Source organism: Xiphias gladius, chromosome 19 (genome assembly GCF_016859285.1).
Source record: "Xiphias gladius isolate SHS-SW01 ecotype Sanya breed wild chromosome 19, ASM1685928v1, whole genome shotgun sequence".
In the NCBI taxonomy this organism is placed as follows: Eukaryota; Metazoa; Chordata; class Actinopteri; order Istiophoriformes; family Xiphiidae; genus Xiphias; species Xiphias gladius.
The window spans coordinates 18392903-18407405 of NC_053418.1; the positions used below are offsets into that span (position 1 = coordinate 18392903).

General features: G+C 41.1%; 1 protein-coding gene across 9 annotated transcripts in view; it reads right to left on the minus strand.

Annotated features, from left to right (window-relative positions):
• fam172a (family with sequence similarity 172 member A) overlaps positions 1-14503 on the minus strand; it is a 156184-nt gene that overhangs the window by 140907 nt on the left and 774 nt on the right. For 7 of the 9 annotated variants that reach the window (XM_040155502.1, XM_040155504.1, XM_040155505.1 and 4 more), the window contains exons 2-4: positions 14318-14463; positions 13077-13178; positions 9315-9415 (exon numbers count right to left, since the gene is read on the minus strand). In XM_040155502.1, coding sequence (XP_040011436.1) covers positions 9315-9415; positions 13077-13178; positions 14318-14462 — 348 coding nt within the window. In that variant the 5' untranslated portion in view covers position 14463. The remainder of the gene's footprint in view (positions 1-9314; positions 9416-13076; positions 13179-14317; positions 14464-14503) is intronic. The other 2 variants (XM_040155506.1, XM_040155507.1) reach the window with 1 other exon arrangement.

A 14503-nucleotide genomic window follows, 5' to 3' on the forward strand; every position in this document is an offset into this window, starting at 1 on the left:
AAAGGCCAGCAGACGGACCAAATGAGATGATCGATTCTACCATTTGACCCTGTGAAGGAGGAGGTGGGCGGTGAGGGGCCAGAGGAGCTAAAACAACCCCACCTCACCCGAACCCACCAAACCTCCAACAGCTAATTCACTAAAATGTCAGCCGGTCTGATGAAGACTAAAATGATTCCGGGCCTGAGTATGCTAGTGTTTAATGACATCAATAAGCCTCACAGGAAATTTCATTTGCACTACGTTATTTGTTTAGTGCCTCAGGTGGCTAGAGAACCATCTGATATAGAATAAGGAGAGAGACTGATGGGGAAAAAGAGAAGAGAGAAAAACTGGAAAGAATGAAAGACTTTCAATGTGAAAATCCATTTCCACTGATAAAAGGATACTGTAGATCATAAATAAGAATCTAATATCCAAGCTTGTATATATGGCTATGTGGGCATCTGTATGTTTTAGTTCATAATGTAAACTGCAGCCAGATGACCTTTTCTTTTCAGCAAACAAGATCCAGATCAAAACTAAGATTTGAAAAGGGACAATAGCAGCATTCCAATGGCTCGAAATCTGATTTTTGTTTTTAGAAACAATGTGATAGACTCAGAGCACAGACATACAAGTCTGAAGCTCATGTCCTGACGCACACACAAACGTACACACACACAGCCAACCTCCTTCTGTGTGGGCCTCTGAGGACTACGTCTCAGCAGCTGATCAGTACAATAAGAAAAGCCTCTTTGTCACCTAATTACCAATGTGTTATTAGTGCTTTAATGAAATGCCTGCAGGAAGCAATACTGAGTGCCTGCATTGTTGGCATCTGACGATAGGATAAGCATGAGGAGTGGATTTGGCAAATAATATTAAGACACACAAAGAGAGGGGAAGGGAGGGGAGTGAGGGAGAGAAACAGAGAGAGAGAAGGAGAAAGAGATAAAAGAGCCTAAATAAAATCAAATCAATAGGTTTCATGACAACAAACATGCTTACAGGGTCCTTATCTGCCACAAATATGTAATATCATTGAGGCTGACAAGCTATGGGTGCCACATTACCGGAAATGTCAATGTAAGCTCTCTGTCTATCATAAAAAGTGGAGGACGAAGACTCAGACTAGACAATTTCATCTCCATAGACATAGTTTGCCCCAGCAGAGACACAAACAGAGCAATGATCATGAACAATTTGTAGCCCTTAGTGAAGTCAGCCTTCATGAAGGTGGAAAGAGCAGATAAGGGTAACGATGGAGTTTCAATTGTCTGCTAGAACAACTAGATGATAATGTATCCAGGACAGCAAGCTTTCTACACAACTGCGAGAGCAATCGTGGGAGAGTCTGAAAGAGACCTTCTGTGGCTGAGGTCATCTCTGTGTCTGTGGTTTGTTTGTATAGAAGAGGCATTGTGGTGATGAAGCAAGAACATTGGGATCAGGGAGGAAGGAAGGGACTTAGAGGAGGGCTCAGTGGGAGGAAAGGAGGAAGACAAGAAGGGAGAGGTGGAGAAGTAATCCCCAGGAGCCAGAATCTCGTGCCAGATCCCACTGCGGTGAACAGCTGAGGGGAGGAGGAGCAATGGAAGTGGGGTTGGATGGGGAGAGAGAACAGTACAGTACGTGGCCTTGATAAGAGGCCTTCAAGTGGGTGGGCTGTGGCATCAACTCCTTGTAAACCTCCGGTCATCCCTATAACAATCTCTTCATCACCCTCAGTCACACACCATGGTCTTAATGAAGACCATTGTGGCTGCAAGTCGATATGTTTTTAAACTCCTCACTACTGAGGGAGAAAGACCTCCCACATTAGGTTTGCACATGTGTCAGTTAATGTGTGTCTGGGTGCCTGTGTGTTCTCTCACTGATTACAACAGTCACGCCTGGTTTAGCTGACCACACCTGAGGCGATAAGGAGATGATCCTTCCTGGACACACACAAAAAAAAAAAAAAGCTGGGAGGAGGAGAACCAGGACAGGAAGAGGAGGATAGATTGAGAGGTGAGAAAGACAAGGAGATGAGGAAAAGGAGCAAGGGAACATAGACTAAGGTAAATATGAAAAGAAAAGAGGGATAGGAAACAGAGGACATTATGAGGAAGGCAGGGAGGGTAAAGTTTGAGATGGTCAAGGGCAATGGAAAAACTGAGGTAATTAGAGGGGAGGAAGAGAAAGCAATGATCTGAAACCTGCACTCAGAGACAATCATGAAACATAACCAGATGTTTAGCTTTAAGCTTCATCGAGATACATTGAAGACTCTTTAAAACCAATTTAATGCCAGTCGCAGTGAAATAGACAACTACATACTACATCTCTGTATTTATCCTATTTATATTTAATTTAAAATGCAGCCACCCCACAAGAAAAAAAAAATTAAACAAATTTTAAGTAATCAGAAGTCATAGTTAGAGTTATTTTTCATGCCTTGTGAGGCTTCCAGTGTATTTCATGTAATTGGAGACATTTCAATCATGTATTGGGGACAATGAAGCCACAGTGGTTTATCAGATGAACTATCACAGAGTGTTAGCATGTGCTCAAACCTACTCAAGACAGCAGCACATGCAGTATACACACATATGAGAAACACATGCACAAACACACACATCTCTTGTCTCTCTAGTCCAGAGCCCTCTCCAAAAGCCACTTAGCCATAGAAACTGGAGAGCAAGAAGAGGCATCAAAGCTGTTTATATAATGGAAAACTGGAAGAGCTGCTCCATGCTGTATCACTGACTGCACCCAGGAAAGCATTCCTTCTTCTCTAGAGAATAGAGGAGAGGAAGAAAAAGAAAAAAAGAAGAAAATCCCCCCGAACAATGCAGCACAACAGCAGCAGCAACAACAGCGAAGCATACTCAGAAAGAGAGACAGAATGCGAAAATGAGAGAGAGCACGAGGCAATAGAAAGGTTGTTTATTTTAAGTCAGCCTTGTGTACCAACAGAAAGTGGTATTAAAATAGGGCCTATTGTTGTGAGTTTGTGATCTGTCAGTCCATGTGGGAAACAAAGACAGAGAGAGAGAGAGAGACTGATGTAATTCCCATGAGGTCTCTGTCATTCTTCTGTCAGAGGAGAGAGGACTCTCCAGGGGAAGAGAAAGTTCTCCGACATAGACTGATAGACAGACTGTTTACACTTAGCGTAGATATCCCTGTCTCTAACTCCCTCTCTGCCCTCCCTGCACTACTAATGCTAATGGCATCGTAATGACCTCCTCAGGTGTTAACTGAGAAGCCAGTAGAGGGCTAATTCAAAGTAAAGTACTGTGTGCCACCATGGGTGCCGGCGGTAGTGACAGATGCCAGTGCTGTAACTACCAGCCCTCCTGTCTTTTCTCTAACCCCCCCCCCCCCTCCAATTCCCTTCTCTTTCATCAAGTTTAATCCACCTCACGCACACCCTGCAACCATTTTGGTCTCACTGTGCCTATTTCCTCCTCCATGGTCTCAGCAGAAGCTGCAGCAGTGTTTAAGTGTTTTGGGAATGGAGACGTGATGGCAGTCAGTGAATCAGGGAAGACAGCTGTCATTTACTGTATGGTCCCTCTTTAGAGAGATCCCATTAGCTTCCCAACAAAATGGTCCACGACTGGTATGGGGCCTCCTGGTACTTTAAGTACAGTATGAAGGCCTGTCCCAATGGCTCTCATTGTGGCCCTGAATCAACATTTCATGACTGCACCATGACTTTTTATTCATAGCACCTCTTCAACCTAATGTAATCCGCTCCTTATAGGTTAATGTTGTATATCTAAAGGGCTAAACATACTACACTATTCTCCTTGTTGTACAGAAAAACACGTCTAAAAAACAGAATGTAATGAAATAAATGTGTGAAACTTTATGTAAAATACTTTGTTTAAAAGTCCCGCAAAGTGACTCAGTTGTAAATGTCTTGATATACTATGCTTTCCCAAATTAAGTCACTACATCTACCTGTCTCTTTTGTGTTAACTTAAATCAGCACAGCAATCAAACGATCAAGTTCTGTTCATACTACACTGGGCATCTGCTTAGGCAGATGCATTCACAACTGTGTAGTTGGCAGGCAAAGTCTGCACATAGATTCTGTTTGGGCTACACCTGCACGTACAAAGGCACTATTGCGTGCAAACTGGCAGGTGACAAAATTTGCACTGCAGCAATATGAACACAGAAAGTATGTTTTCAGCTTAGTGGATAGTTTTGTAAGCTAACTCTTCAAAACTATCTGTTCATCCAAGTGCACAATCATCAACCAGCTGGCCACTGACTCCACAGGTCTTCCCCAACAATTAAATCCCACCCATTTTAATGCATATATTGTTGTCCCGAGACTAGAATCCAAATTTATGCAGATGATATTGTAATTTATGCACATGGTAGATGTATAACAAAAGTTGAGCTCAGTTTATAATATAATATAATATAATATACCCTTGCTTTAATTTATCTTTACCAAAGAAAATTCTTTTGCCTCATTGTTTGTCTCCTCAGTATTTTGCTCAAGGGCACTTCAACAGGGCCTTAAAACCTTGGCCAGCTGGTCACTGCTATGACAACACCCAGCATCCATAATGTGGAAACAGAGGGAGACAGGAAGAGAAAAAAAGATAACAGAGAGACAGCAGAGAGTGTAAGAGGCAGACACAAAAAAAGAGAGATGACGAGAAAAGAGAGAAAGAGAGAGAGAGAGACGGCTTTCTAATTCAGCCATCTGGCTAGTTTTACTTCATTATAATATTCTGACCATGTGTGTGTGTGTTTACAAATTTGTGAGTGCCTTCAATTCCACAGATGCAGGCAGAGCAGAGAAGAATCCTCATTTATTAACAGCTTAATAGAGCTCCATCTGGGCCAGACCCTATGCTTGTCTTCTATCAGAGAGATTCATCACTGAATCACAGGAATTAGACTACAACTGACACCTACACAGGCTGTGGTGACCCTGCTGCACTGAGCAACACCGAGCAGATAGCCTGCACTGTATTACAGCTGTAATACAGCCATTATGATAACAGTCAGAGCCAAGAACGGAAAAAGTCACCACAGCAGTAATCTGTTTTTCAGACTGGTTTGTGTAAGGTTCTAGTTTGCATATGAGAAAACAGAATACAAGAGTAAGAAGAGAATGCAATAAAGATTACATTAGACAAATACAACAATTTACAAACTGGGATTAATGGGAATATCAGAAAGATCCTCTAAATCAGTGCTTAAACTCTTTATAGAGTGCATTAAGAACATAAAGGGATATTTCAGTTGCAGACTTCTTGATTGTCCTACTTATCCAGAGACAGAAAACCATGGATGCCCTTTCCTATGCTATTGCCATACCCTCAGACTGCACAAAGAGACATAATAAAGGCATTAGTAAATGGCTGAACCTGGGTAAAAAGGAAAAATAGCTATACCCCCCACACAACCCAGCTTTCCCTTGAAAGAATTTAGTTCAGATAGTTAATAATCAGGTGCTCCCTGGGAACATTAAATTGTTCTCATGCCAGAACATATGGTTCTGAGAAACATCATTCTCCTCATGTATGTTTGCACTGAGTCAATACACTGCGCTCAGAACGTATAAACAGTTCAGTTTGTCTAATTTGCCTTTTATTTCATTAACCTTCTTTTCTATTCGTTTTTTCAACCTGTGTTGTGCGCATCTTCAATAAGTGATTTCCAACATTTTCCAGAATGATTTTGTAAAACTCTAAGAGAACAGGTGTAAGCTTGATGTATTTAGCCAGTTTATACATTTTTTATTGGTCTGTTTGATCTATGCAATCAAACGCATGTGTTATATAAGTTACCATGTTTATGTACAGTACAGTATGTGCTCCAACTCTGTCAGTCCAACCTTCTTTCTACTCTCTGTCTCTCTACTGGTCACAGTGGCTTGCACAGAAGTTATATGTTTCCTTTATTCACCTTATGTCATTCCATCTGAATTCCATTTCATTTAGGTTTGTTGATTCATATTGCATTAGTAATGTATACAATGCCTAAAAATTAGGATGTGTTATAACTTCATGGCTAATATTTTTCTCAAGTGTTGAACTGCAGGCAACTTATATGTAAACAAATATAGCTAATGGTCTCCAAACAAAGTGGACTGAAGCTGCATCTTGGAACTAGCATCTACAAATCCCTCCACATCATGGCATAAATATGTGGAAAAATTTTGGAATTATTTTTTTATAGATGAAAAAGAGAGTAGAGGAGTGAAAAATGATTCATTGCTCTTGTGCTCAACCCAAATTTTGTTACGATCTCTTTCTTTTGCTTGGAGGCCATCACACCAACATCCTCGTACTCCCTCTTTGTATCCGTCCCTCCATTCAGACGAGGCTGAAGTGCAAATTGGACATCTGGTGCTGTGATGTGTCTGACAATACAGCCGCCACCCCCCAGCCCCCTACCACATGTACACAGACACACAAACGCATGCACACAGAGAGTCCTCCACACAAAATACAGAACTATGAGGATTTATAGACACTGAGAAAACGACAGGAGGAGGGAGAGATAGACAGAGGTATAGAGGAGGGGGGGGGCACGAGTGAGCATTGGGGGCAATGATGATGCCATTCTATTCACACTGCCACAGGCAAACACATGCACCCTAGTCCTTGTGCCATCTTTCACAGCTCTCAGGCTGAATTGTGGCTAGTTCTCAGACCGTCTCAGGTGGCAGGTTGATAGAGGGCAATGGGGTACGTTGTGAAGTGGTGTTGGCCCCTAACAGGCCTGTCTGTATAGAAGCTTATTTTACCTTTACTGTCATGACATCTTGCCTGATGCAGAAATTAAGGAGAGGAATGGGATAAAAGACTAGACACACAAATAATGGTATAAAGGGAGAAATTCAAGCAAAATAAATCTGCATGTATGTTTTGACGGATGCAGTAATAGGCATGCAGGTATGCCTGTGTGACACACACACTCTTAAACTCACACATTCAGAGGCTGACTAAGCAGCATAACCTACTTTTAGAACCAAAGGCATACAATTCAATAGTTGTGTCTATTTATAATGGGGCAAAAATGATGCATTTGTACTTGCAAAGCTGTATGAGAGAGGTACAGTATTCATTTCCTTGAATCATCTATGGCCTAAAAACAACAGGCAGATAATACTATTATTCAGGTAGAGTTCCTTTCTTCTCAGCCAGTTAATCTCCTGCAGCACACCACATACAATATCTGTTCTCATTATACAAGCTCGTATCAACACCGATTGACACTATTTCCTTTTTTTCTTCTCTAAAGAAGATGCTTCTGTCAATTGTTTAATCACAGGATGAATAAAATTTGCATACATCCTGCTTGATGATAATTTGTTTCCTCCAAATGTTTGCCCCAGATGCCTGAGTTCAGTTAGTTTAAATGTCTTTGTGTTCTTTCAGGGCCTCTGCTTTCCTACTACGAAATGTTTGTTTCTACAGCCTTTTTAGATGTTGGTAGATAGTGCCTGAGCAGGCAAAAGAAAAGAGGGGAAAAAAGCTTTCACAGAAGGCAGGCTCTCAAAGGAACTACTGTACACCTGCAGTAGAAATAATAAAAACACCCAGGTAATCCCACAAACAGGTCTATCACTTTGCTTTGAACTTCAAAGAATGCACACAACAATTAAAAGCAACATAGCGGGGGATGCAAATAAAAAAAAAAAGATTACAGAAGAACATTTGTCTTATTATCTTAATGCATATTGCATGTGCTGGTACTGTGGGAGTGAATGAGAGGTGAACTTTAGGATGGTGTACATTCGAATATACGGTGATGCAGTTGGATGACCACAGAACTTCATGAGGTGGCAGAGTATTCTTGAAATGAAAGCCTAAAAGTAGCTTTCAGAATCCATGCTTTTCCCACCTTGTGTTCCCTATATATTCACAAAAACAAAAGAGTTCATCAACTTATCTGCAGTCACATCCCATTCACACCAGACGTGCATCAGCAACTGTAAAGTTTCTAATGTGTTTCACCATGTCACAGAAAACTGTCAGGGAAGTGCACATGCATGTCTCAGGCCCGCAGTCTCCGTCTCTCCAGTATTGAGTGCATCATAGGGTTGTTGGGTTGTTTATCTACACCATGCCATCTCATACATTCATAATGTTGCCTCAAATGACTCGGTTGAGGACTTTTTCTGGTGCGAAGGTTAGGGTTCTCAGCAGAAGACTCAGTCTATGACCTATGCTCAGGTTCTCACATTCGAAATTTAACTGTGACACATTTGATCTCAAACTCAACACATACCTCAACTAATCTGACAAGTAGATGATTAGGGTGAAATCCATTGTGCTCATCTGCCTCAGCAGACCATGACCTTTAAAATACTTGTAAACCTTCCTAATTCTAATCTGACAGAGGCCTGGACCATAAGGTACAGAACTGCTGAAACCATTCTGTGGTACTGGCATTTAAGGTGTTTAAAAGAAGGTTACAATGCAACTCATCCAATTTGCAATGGAAAAATGTGAAAGAGCATGGCCCCTTTTACAACCAAACTATTATGTGTAAAGGGTGTGGCAATTTACCATGACCACATCATGTTAGAAAAGGAGCTGGGGTCTGTAAGAGTCAATTAGCATACTCAGAGCCTAGTAACACTTTTGTAATTCTTCTACAGCTCAAGCGTGAACAGCCATTCTAATGGATAGAGAATGCAAACATTACAATATTTTCAAATATATAAATGCATAAATAAAAAAAGAAATTAAATGAGAGTCAAATGTTAACTTTAACAATTTGATTTTCTTTTGAGCTACAGTGGCCTTCTTGCTGTTGGACAATGTAATATAGGCAGCAGAAATCTGTCATAACAAAGTTTGTGACGGTGGGACTGCCTGTGGTCCGCAATCAAATCTTGGTTATGAACAGGCTTTCAACTGAGAAAAAAACGTTTTTAAAAAAATGAACATTTAACCAACCTATTTGAGAACTGAGCATGTTCTTCTTTGGTGTCAGTATTTTCTAACTCACCTCTCTTCCACAACAGTGCTATCAACATGGTTAAAAAAAAATTCAAGACTTGACATGACATTGATCTGAATGGGGGATCTACAATATATGAGAATGCCAAATGTCCACTCAGCCTTACACCAATATAGCACAGCAACGTTCCAAGTTCCATTGGTGCTAAGGGCTTATGTACCATTTTTTTGCTCTCCAAATAATCAGAAACAGATGTCTCATGACATCTTGTAATGTCATGAGACAAAAACTGGTCAAGACAGAAAATCCAAATAGACCCAGGCCAAAGTTACTAAACATTGACGGCCTGAAGGAAGTTTAAATTTTTGCTTTGTATGCCACTAGAAAGAACAGTGTGTTACCTCTCCAAGAGCTTCGTAGCGTTTCTGGTTCCAGCGGTGGAGATCCTCTCTGGCATTGAACACAAAGGGTTCTCCTGTTTTTATATGTCTGAGCTGGCCATCTGTGGGAGAAACAATTGAAAGGAAGAAGGAAAAAAACACATCTGTAATGATAGAAGATACCTGTATACTGTATAAACTGTGTGTGCATGTGTGTGTGTGTGTGTGTGTGTGTGTGTGTGTGTGTGTGTGTGTGTGTGTGTGTGTGTGTGTGTGTGTGTGAGAGAGAGAGAGAGTAGAGTTAGGCATGTGTGGCAGGTCACTACATCTGACCGGACATACAAAAGTACCTTTATCTGCCAAATTAAACATACTAAGCTTGACCACCTAGTTTTATATTGTTTATTTTCATTCTCTCTCTCTCTCTTCTCCTCTGTTGGTCCTCTCATTTCCTTACCCTCCCTCCCTCAACCACCCCCATCTGGCAGGTGCAAGGCCTGTGGATGCAGCAGCATACTTCTAGTCACAACTCCAATGGCCTTCTGGGTAGTCTGGCAGGCCAGGGCTAGACAGCTGGTATGGCTAAAATCCTCTCTCCCTCTTTTTATCCATCTAAAAGCCTGTCTCCTTCCTCTTTAACTGTGTCCATCTCTTTCTCCTTCTTCTTCCTCGCTCACTCTGGCAACAGGCCACAGGTCTGTCCCTGCCTTTCCCACCTGAAATCTCCAAGTGCAAAAACCAAAGGAGGTGTGGGAAAGGTTCTCAGTGTGTGTGTGTGTGTGTGTGTGTGTGTGTGTGTGTGTGTGAGTTAGTGAGTGAGTGAGTGAGTGAGTGAGATAGAGAGAGAGAGAGAGAGAGAGGTGGGCTGGCACGCATTAGCGGCAAGGAAAACTGCTCCTTGCAATTGCTTGCCTCCAGCCAGTCACCCTAACCAGCATAGCTTATATATACACCCAAACACACAGACACACTGGCAACTCCAGTCAGGACGACCAGGTATAGTCATACAGTAAGTGTCACTTGGCTCCTGTAAAATGTTGCAAGTGAGCCATACTGCCATTATAATGCACAATGATTGACTGAGGAGAAACTACAGCTGGTAGCCTGTTTAAGTGATTTATTATAGTTCTGGGAAACAAGAGGAGCTCTTAACACATCCAGGTTTTGTTTTATATAAAACATTCATAAGACAGAAAAATATTGTTCAGAAATTGTACAACTTTTTTTCTTAATAAACATTTATCCTTGTGTGGCTGCGGAACGATTATGTTTATACCTTAGCAATGAGCCCATAGATCCTGTGGTCGACACTACAACACAATAAAACACTAAGCAGTGTTAAATTTAATTTTGACCTTTATGACTGCAGAAATTGTAGGAGCTAAACCACTGGAAAGTACACATACTTAACCCAAATGGCCAGGGGCGCTCTCATACTTTCTCAATTATTGCACAATGTGGGAAAACCCATCTAAAATGTTAACAAATATAACATCTTTGCAAGATAATAGAATGCATAAGCATTTTTTTCATCTCCTCCTAAATTGCTACCATTTTCATCCCTCAATCAATGTGATACATCTTACATTGCTAACAAACTGTGTATTACAGCACTTTCATGGTTTGTTGTGTAACAACATGTAATTCTGAATGTAGGTTTGTCATTGTGTTGCATTAAAAAGCAGACTTGTGCCTAAGAGGTAGAGCAAGAGACGAGTAAGAAGTTAGGATAAAGCAGTGCGCACAAAAAGTACCTTGAAGAAAATCAATTATGCATTCGTGGAGGGGTGAGGATCTAAACACTTCTGCCTAAGAGAAGGAAGAGAGGAGCTATAATGAAATCCTACTGTAGGAAATGGGTGTGTGTGTCTGTGTGTGTGAGGGAGGGAGGGAAGAAGTGTGTGGTGTGTGTGCGCGTATGGGCTCCATCGCCTCCCCCAACACATCCTCTCAGAGGAATAACGTTTTCTCAACTTTTCTCCTCTTTTTCTGTCATAATTAGCATTCTGTTCTCAATTTGGCCGCTTAATTAGGTGTACATAACCTTGGATTTCCAGTAATGGAAAACCGGAGGGCTAGCAAGATGAAGCCATCATCTTCAGTGATTAAGATACCTGCAAACTATTGTACACAGCCTCGTCTGTATTCACATCATTACATGGTCAAATTAACATTTTTGTTCCACCTGTCTCGGGCAAAGGTAGCCTGGCTGTAGCTATAGAAATACCTGCGAGTCAGAGCGACTCTGAGCCAACATAGTAGAAACACCGCCTGAGGGCTACCATGGCTTTAAAAGAAGTAATATCCTTTAAAAACAGGCCTGAGTGGAAACTGACAAGACATATAGATAGTATAGGTGTGTATATCCAAGTAAGTTTGTGTGTGTGTGTTTGTCTGTGTGTGTGTCTGTGTGTGTGTGGGTAAGGTGTGTTTCAGCATGGGATTTTGGGAAGGAAGGGGAAGGGACAGAAATAGAGAGATACAGAGAGAAGCGGAGAAAAAGGAAGAGGGGAGACAAAAGGGTGAGGCGATGGAGAGTCTCTGAATGTGTTCCTCCCTCCATGGGAGACTGAGCTGGGACTTCAGGGTGGGATAGAGATGGTGGTGGATGTTGGCTCGATGGCAGGTGGGGGGTGTGTCTGCGTGTCTCTGTTCTTAGGCACAGCGAGGTTATGCAAATGCTCCGTCAGGCGGAGGGCAAGGATGAGTAGGTTACTGACGGGCCGTAGAATACACAACATGTCCCCCACTCAGCCAGCCAGACAGCCAGCAGAGACACTGACAGAGAACAGAGGGGGTGAGAGAGGCAGAGAACGAGACAACAGGGGAATACTAAGAGCCAAAACCTCCACCACCACCACCAACCTTTCCAACTCTTCTTCCTCCTCTCCACCTGCTTTGATTAAAGTGAGCCAAACGAATCCTAAAGAGACTTTTATATCATCTGGACCCAAACAGCTCTGGGTTCAGCTCTGCTCCTTGCTGTCACTGTTAACTGGCACACAAACACCTACACCTGTAACCCCCAAAAACGTCCCAGGTGACAGCAGAGACAGTTCTAGGTCATTAATTCAAAAACACTGACATAACACTGAACAAAACTGTAGTTCAAACAGATTCTATTATGTTGAAATTGACTCATTTTAGTTACGTACCGTGGTCATTTTCTTTTTATGTCAACTTCAAAGTAGCTTTAACATGACTCCAGCGGAAGTATCCAACTCTACAGACCAGTAGTTCCCAAATGGGGGGTCAAGACCCATCTAGTGGTCACAAGATTAATCTGAGGGATCACAAAATAATAAAAGGGGGAACTAAAGGAGGGAAAAATATTGTTCTATTACATAAATTTTACCTTTTTTTTATCTTTGCTTTTTTGGAATAGTTTATGGGATAGTTTTTCCTCTTCAGGTCACTAATAACAATTGAAATGAAAAACTAAGGTTGCAAGTAGCCGCTGCTACATTTTAAGGGGTCACAAACCAAACAGACTGGGAACTACTGGTATATGGATTGAAAACAGACCCTAGGTTATGTTTACTCCAGCTTATATCCGGACCTCACGTGGTTTTGGCTCAAATCCACTGCCAAGAATTTAACTTTCTGTTTACCTGAGCTGAAGTATTTCGACTAGACTGTCAGTTTTATTCTAATCATTTAGATTTAACTGTTTTTTTGTTTTGTTTTTTACTAAAGCATCAGGCTTTGTGTGCTACTGGGCAAGCCATGGATCTCTCTGGGAAAATTGTGGTTTATGCTTTGAAGACTAAAATATGAACTTACGTTCATTGAAGACATACTCAAATTCCTCCAGTGTTTTGGGGAAAGTGAAAGGAGGTTCATCTTTCTTCATCAGTTCATCTAAGTCTATTCTTGACAGCAAATCTGAGGAGAAAGAAAAGCAAAGATCTAAGGTGAGAAAAAATTTGTGATAACAGTCATACAGAAGCTCCCTCTCTTCAAAGAATGTCAATATCCAATTTCCATATCTTTCTGCCTATCACAACATCATAACATAAGATCTGGCAAAATCTACTACATTTACATTTGATAATGTCTCCCCATTCTGTTAAGTTATGAAGGAAAAAAGCAAATGCTATACCAAAGTCCTCCCTACTCTAACTAGAACTAAAAGCTCTTCAACTTCCTCAAGTGGCACTGTAGGTAGAAAAGAGGATATTGTCATCAAATAATAACTCAACCAAAATGTCTACTGACATTTTTTCTGCAGATTCTATCACTGAAATAGAAAGAAAATGGGGGGAACAAATTACACACATTGGTCTGCTAAAAGGCTGCGGGAATATATCTGACTCAAGTTTAAGTTGGACATTCCCTGCCCTGTGTTATCTACTCTTGGAGCCAACTAAAAGTTTAATCATGAACTGAAAGTAATGCCTTCAGTTGATGGGACAGACAAAGTTGAAAAAATGTTTCTTAATTTGAGTCAAATTGGCCACATACATTTTAAAGGCATACATTCACACCCCAGAGTAAGAGGGACTGCACTTTCAATCACTGTTGCTGCCACATTTATTCTTTTTTTTTTTTTTTTCTATCACTACAACAATATTTTATCTGTAGTTTTGGAGACTTATGGAGACTGTAGTAACACTTTTCCTTCAGGGACAAGAAGACTGGACATCATCAGTCATATAAGATTACAGTGTGTAAGAATGTGTGTGTTCCATGGGTATTGTACAAGTCAGATATGTTGGTGTGCTAGCCCTCAGGCCAAGATAGGAGAAAAACTTAACGGGGATAATCTCTATGAGAGTCTGTTTACATGGAGCAAAACCTTTTTGTTTTTGTCAGATGATGATGATGAGATGAGACGAATTCACAGCTCGAAAATAAGTAAGCAAGTATTGAAACTATATTTTAAAAAAAGACTGATTAGGTTAAAATGAATAGATCAATATAGAAATAAGCAAGATGTTGAAAGTTAAATCCATCACTGCACCTCCTTTCTTTTGTTTTGAGAGCACTTTTTTTCTTTTTTCACAATAAAATTCTGAATTCACCTTTAAGCGCGGTAGTTTTCTCTCTATCTTCCTGGCCAGCAACCTGGGCCATGGTGATCCACAATATGTACAGGGCTGTTGTGAGATGAGAACAAAGATGCGAGAGCATGAGTCCTTTTTGCTCCTGGAGATCACTGAGATGCATCCTGTCACGTGTGGAAACAAGGAAAAGAGAAACCTAAGAAC